Source organism: Oncorhynchus clarkii, chromosome 13, assembly GCF_045791955.1.
Source record: "Oncorhynchus clarkii lewisi isolate Uvic-CL-2024 chromosome 13, UVic_Ocla_1.0, whole genome shotgun sequence".
Lineage (NCBI taxonomy): Eukaryota > Metazoa > Chordata > Actinopteri > Salmoniformes > Salmonidae > Oncorhynchus > Oncorhynchus clarkii.
In genome coordinates this window covers 38,420,090-38,426,523 of record NC_092159.1, presented here as the reverse complement: position 1 = coordinate 38,426,523, position 6,434 = coordinate 38,420,090, and the positions used below count along the sequence as shown (strand labels likewise).

The 6,434-nt window shown below is 45.1% G+C and overlaps 1 protein-coding gene across 1 annotated transcript in view; it reads left to right on the top strand.

The window, feature by feature from the left end:
• The first annotated feature begins 1,032 nt into the window (after nt 1-1,032).
• LOC139364655 (protein phosphatase 1 regulatory subunit 1B-like) overlaps nt 1,033-6,434 on the top strand; it is a 32,826-nt gene continuing 27,424 nt past the window's right edge. Inside the window, exon 1 of the mRNA XM_071101584.1 lies at nt 1,033-1,536. Within this exon, the coding sequence (XP_070957685.1) occupies nt 1,423-1,536 (114 nt within the window). The 5' untranslated portion in view covers nt 1,033-1,422. The remainder of the gene's footprint in view (nt 1,537-6,434) is intronic.

Sequence of the window (6,434 nt, the reverse complement as noted above, 5' to 3'; positions counted from 1 at the left end):
TACTAAGTCCTCTAATGCACTTTAAGTTCCAGCCCATTCATCACTCACCGCTCTGGACTTGCCTGTAACTGTCAGAACTTTATAGTATTGAATGAAGTATGTGCAATACCATATATACAGTAAAGTCATGTTGTTCCGTGGTTCATATTTACACTATTTGTTCTGTTTCTAATTAGAGTGTTCTCCCCGTGCTGTATGCTGATGTGTCCGGGTTGTTGTGCATTGCTCTCCGGTACTCTTTTTTATGTGTCGGCTTTTGCGCAGTATACATCATCCCAAATCTAGCTCCAAGACATTAGCAATCTGAAAGAACCATTTACCGGCACATTGAACCATGTTGCACGCTGTAGTTGAAGAACTCTGTGGACCAAGTGCTAAAAACAATGGCGCAATATCGGAATTCCTCCCATCTTTATGCACCTTCGCCATGGAACCATCTCTGCGCCTGATTCTCAGCTCTCTGTGGAACAGAACAGGAAGGAGACTGTTGACATTTTCCCTGCACCCTAAGATGTTGTTCTTCATCGTTAGATGAGTACCCAGCATGCCCTGAGTCACCATCAGATAAACAGTGCAGGAGCTGTTTACTAAATTAGCCAGCCGATCATAGCACATGCCTCTCAGCCTCCATGCCTGATGCTGATTCTACTGCATCTATCATTATTTATTCCTAGTTTTGTCCAGTCACCCCTCTGTTTTTCCGTCTTTTCTTTCTTCCTTTCCACTCTCTATATCCAGTTGTCTCTCTATTTCTCCCTGTTTGCCCCCCCTGCTCTCTCTCTTTCTCCTCCCCCTCTCTCCCTCTGAGAGCACAAATCTCTCATTCACAAACAGAGGCCAAAAGAGGCTCAGCTGATGGGATGAGATTATCTTTTTTTTTCTGATTACAAATCAACCTCAGCTTTAATATATACAAAAACACAACTCCTCTCTCTCCCCTCCCTCACTCTAGCTTCCCCCGCCCCCTCCCTGCCTCTGTCCCACCCCCTTCTCTCTCTCTCTCTCTCTCTGCCAGCTTCAAGGACGTGTCTCAATTACTCTTGTTGCACAGGTTGTGAGCGAGGGAAAGAGAGGGAGGAGAGATAGAGAGATAAACACACTCCACCTAGAACGTCAAACACGAGTAAGTGTCAGACAGAAACAGGCAGAGAGGAAGAAGGGAGGGAACAGGGGAGATAAAGGATAGGAGAAATAGCTGACCGTGAGTGAAAGAGGAGAGGGACAAAGATAAACAAAAATAAGTTCTTCTGTTTTGTTTTTGAAGGGAGACAGTGGCAGAGAGGTATATATAGAGAGAGGTAGACCCAGCAGAAGCAGGACTACTGTACAGTGTGTTGTGTTGGGACCTTCCTCCAGGGAGCCTAGTGGAGCAGAGCTTGGTGCCTGGTGAGAGAGTGACCCCCCTGGGACACAGACACAGCCATGGATCCCTCTGCGTTGGATGAGGTTGGAGACGAGTGCAAGGAGAGCAGGAAGATCCACTTTGCTGTGCAGTCCTCGGCACCCACCCAACTGGACCCCCGGCAAGTAGAGATGGTAAGTGAGAGAACTGGTATAACAGTGTATGTGTTTAGCTTGTCCTCAGTTACCTATGTGTGCAAGCGTGCAAGTTCATCGTGTTCTGTGTGTGTTGCGTCTGACCTGTGTGTCTAGTGTGTTTTCCTGTGTGCATCTCAGTTTCTCGTGTTACGCACATGTGCTACAGATGTTTGACCTTACGGCCAAGCTGCAGGATATAACTTATAGTTGATCATGGTCACTGTCAGGGTTGTAACTTGTGGTTTACCAGACTGGGACAAACCTTGCCATATTGGACCGTCAGTCTCAGCTGTAGTGTGACTTCTCTTTTTTGTTGTTGTATCTTGATCTGTGGCCTGATCCTCTCTCTCTTTTTCTGGTTGAGAATACAGTGTTGTCATATCTCCTTCTCGGCTGTTTCTGATACTTTATTCTTTGGCCTATTTAACTACGTGTCCCGTTGTCGCTGAATGTTATCACTCTGGACAGTTAAACCGTATAAAAGTCAACCATGGTTTGTGATATCGTTGTAGTCACAGAACTATAGTGAATGATTATACGAGTGACTAATATTTGTCTTGGTCTGACAGATTTCATTTTGGACTGCTAGCCCTTCTCACTTCACTTCTTCTATTCACTACTCAGTTTGTAGAGTCTGTTTCCCTGTCTTGCCTGGTTCTTTTCTACTGTTTGCCTGTAGTCATATAAAAATGGAACGGGACAATTCTGGTTCTTCTCCTTGGCCCTGCAGCCTGTCGACAGTGTGTTTTATTTTAGTCCGGGAGAAAGTGGGTCAAAGTAGGAGTTGGTTGGCTGCTGTGTGAGATCCAGGCCAGTGGCTCAGCCCCAAAAGATGCAAAGAGAGCGAGAGAGAGAGCAAGAGAGAGAGGAGATAGAGAAATAGAGAGCGAGGAAGACAAGAACGCTATACGATGGAGGAGTGCAGAGAAAAAGGCACAACCTGTTTTCAATTCAATTCAATTCAAGGGCTTTATTGGCATGGGAAACATGTTAACATTGCCAAAGCAAGTGAGGTAGATAATATATAAAGTGAATATATAAAGTGAAAAAACAATAAAAATTAACAGTAAACATCACACATACAGAAGTTTCAAAACAATAAAGCCATTACAAATGTCATATTCTATATATATACAGTGTTTTAACAATGTACAAATGGTAAAGGACACAAGATAAAATAAATAAGCATAAATATGGGTTGTATTTACAATGGTGTGTGTTCTTCACTGGTTGCCCTTTTCTCGTGGCAACAGGTCACAAATCTTGCTGCTGTGATGGCACACTGTGGAATTTCACCCAGTAGATATGGGAGTTATTAAAAATTGGATTTGTTCTCGAATTCTTTGTGGATCTGTGTAATCTGAGGGAAATATGTCTCTCTAATATGGTCATACATTGGGCAGGAGGTTAGGAAGTGCAGCTCAGTTTCCACCTCATTTTGTGGGCAGTGAGCACAAAATGTGAGTCTTCTCTTGAGAGCCATGTCTGCCTACGGCAGCCTTTCTCAATAGCAAGGCTATGCTCACTGAGTCTGTACATAGTCAAAGCTTTTGGGTCAGTCACAGTGGTCAGGTATTCTGCCGTTTTCTCTCTCTTTCACCTGTCTGGTGTCAGATCCCTGAGCTGCTGTCCCTGTTACAGAGCTCTATCTCACATCAGCTAATAGTTTGGCATGGCACTGTCTCCATGCTTTAGCCTGATTGAATCAGTCTCTGACTCAAGGACACGACTGCAGCACTCAAACATCTTGGGACGTGAACCCATGACCCTCTCCTCTCCCTGTCCAACGGCCTTCTCTGCTTCAGCCCTGAAACCTCTCTCTCTCTCTCTCTCTCTCTCTCTCTCTCTCTCTCTCTCTCTCTCTCTCTCTCTCTCTCTCTCTCTCTCTCTCTCTCTCTCTCTCTCTCTCTCTCTCTCTCTCTCTCTCTAAAACCCTCTGGTCTCTTAGTCAACGTGTTTCTGTTCTGTTCATGGCTCTCTTTCTTCCTTTTTCTCTGTGGAACTGTTGCTCAATCTCCCCTTACATCAGATGTTGTGAGCAGCTGCAGGCAGGCTCCCCCCCCTCCCACGTTCCATGGGGCATCGTGTCTGGCTGGCGCCCTCATCCGGATAGCAGAGGCTGGGGTCATCTGGTTTATTTGAAAGCAGTTCAGATAGTTTACAGTAAAGTCCACAGTAACGTTCACATTTACAGAGAGGTGCAGGTTAAATGGTGCTGACTGTACTCTCCTCTGGGAGAGGCTCCATGAAGGGACTGCTGTCTGTGAGTTGTGTTGTTTGTTTGTGTGTGTGTGTGCGTGCGTGTGTGTGTGTGATTTAATGTAAGTACCCATGTGAACGAGCTAACTTGTGTGCTTCTGGGCAAGTATTGAGGTGTGTGTAGTTACCATACCACACAAGCATACTGTCACAGGAACGACAAAAGCTGTGTGTGTGTGTGTGTGTGTGTGGTTGTGTGTGTGTGTGTGTGTGTGTGCGCGTGTGTGTGTATTACAGGAGATATAATCTAGCAGTGGTTATTTTGGGTCCCCAGGGACACTGGGGTGGGCATAGTTAATGACTACGACTCATTTTTAGGAGACCCTCATTATCCCACAGCATTAAACACACCCACGCATGTATACAAACACACTCAAGGTCAGTGTTTACTACACAAATCACTTCAATTATGTTAGCGCCACAGTTTTAATGACAGCTTTCAACTCTAACTACGTAGACTGCAGTACAGTTAGTATACTAAACTAGCAGAGGCCCATAGGAGTCATTTACCCGGAAGCACAGCTAACATGATTTAATAAACAGCACCGTCACAATGACCAGTATAATACCGCAGGGTTGTCTCCATGACGACCGACCGCACAGCGAACGTTCCACAGCCTCCTCTGAAAGGTCACTGTTTTAATGGAGGAATGTCTCTTTGTGGCTGGGTCGTTTGCATAGGCACTAGCTTGCACATGTGTAAAATGTATGAGTGCGTTCAGGATCCTGATTTCTGCCCTGGGGGGTTTTAATGTGAGCGCGGCTCACATAGCTGACACCTAGCGTGCCCTGGACCTGACTCAGACAGAGAGAGAGAGAGAGAGAGAGAGAGAGCGAGAGCACGGAAACATGCCCCACGGTAAGGTGACCAGATTTTGGATATGAAAATCGGGTACATTTTTGTTGTGGCTAGCGGCGCCCAAAAATGATAAAAACAATGTCATGGAACTGTATTTAATACATTTTCGCTATAGTCCTTTCAAATAGTTGATGTAATTATAACACATAAATGGATTACCCATGCTAGACTATCTAGTCATTTTAAAGTTTGGTGCAGTGGTTAAAATGTTTCACTGATCAAATGTTTGCCTGAACATTCTCATAAAAGGGCTGAGGCGAAGCCCTGGGAGCAAACAAGTTTGGTACAGGGACAGATAACATTTTTACATGCAAATCTGGTTGGATACAGCGTTGGATTATTGAAATATCAGACTCAATTTAACTCCAAAGTTGCTTTTTTCTTTCTGAGGGCTAATCGGGGACATATCTGGGGACATATCTGGGGACAGCTCTAGCCGGGGACAGCTCACCAAAATCGGGGGACTGTCCCCAGAAATCAGGGACATGTGATCGCCCCTACCTCATGGCCTCATTCACACTTAACACTTCGACCAACTAGACAAGACCCCAGCACGTCCACGTCCACTGGCTTGGTACACGTGTAGGCTATCCCACTCAACATCTGTTTCAGGAAAACTTCATGCAGATCAGATTTGTGTTTCTAGACAGCCGTTTCAACATTAGATGTGTTCCTCCATGCCCTAAGATTTTCCCAAAGGAAATGTACGATTTTAATAGGGAAAAATGTAATGCAACTCTTGTGTCACAAAAGTCATTGTGGTGGCCCACAGTACTGGATCAACAGCACATGGCAGCGTGTGTTTAACCTCTGTATTCCCCCATGTAATGCTCTGGGAGGGACTGGTGTGGGGGAATGTTCATAATGGACACAGATTAGGGTCATCGTTCAGACTGAGAGGCTCCAGTTGATTCACTCACAGTGAGTCGGCCCGCCCCATCCGTCTATGGACTAAACACACAACACGAGCCCTCTCCATACTAATCCCAATGTCAATCCACCTCTGATCCTATGGATAGATAGAGAAACTCAGGGGACCAAGGGTATCAAAGTACACCAAAGGGCAACAACCACCCGGTCACCTATTTTAGGTCCAATCTAAATGAATGGAATAGAGAGCTTCTGTTGGGGTGAAAAGGGGTGAACACCCTCACCCTACCTCACTCTCCTAGGTTACGTGCCCTTCCTCTGGCTGGGCGTCACACAGCAACCTTTGGTTCAGCGAGTGTTTGTGTGGTAACACTGTGGATCTGACGGACTGTCAATATGCACTCCTAGCCAGAGCTTCTCAGCGGAGGGCCCAGAGCACAGAGCATGCTGGGTTGGTAAGACATCAGGATCATTTAGGCTGCATGTGTGTGCCATGTCACCGGACTGGGTTCTAATCCAGAGGTGATTCGTTGATGCAGTTTATTTGCCAATGGGATGATTCTAACGATGTGTATTCCAGGAAATGAAAATAGTGAAATATTTTATGCTTATTTAGGTGTTCCATTAGTTATAGCTCACTCACAACAAAAGACAGTGCCTTTTTTCCCCCCTCTCTAAGGTCATCACCAGAGCGCTTTGTTGATGAGTGTCTTGTTATCAATTACAGCATCAGTGGAATTGATTGGGCTGGTGTAATCAAAGCACTATGGATGGCCAATTGTGTGATACCTTACAAAGTAACAGCTGTTAATTAATAAAAAAAGACAGTTAACTATTGTCTGACAGTAACATAAAAAAAGGTAGAAAACAATGGTTTAATCATGCACATAACAATAAGGACTTATTT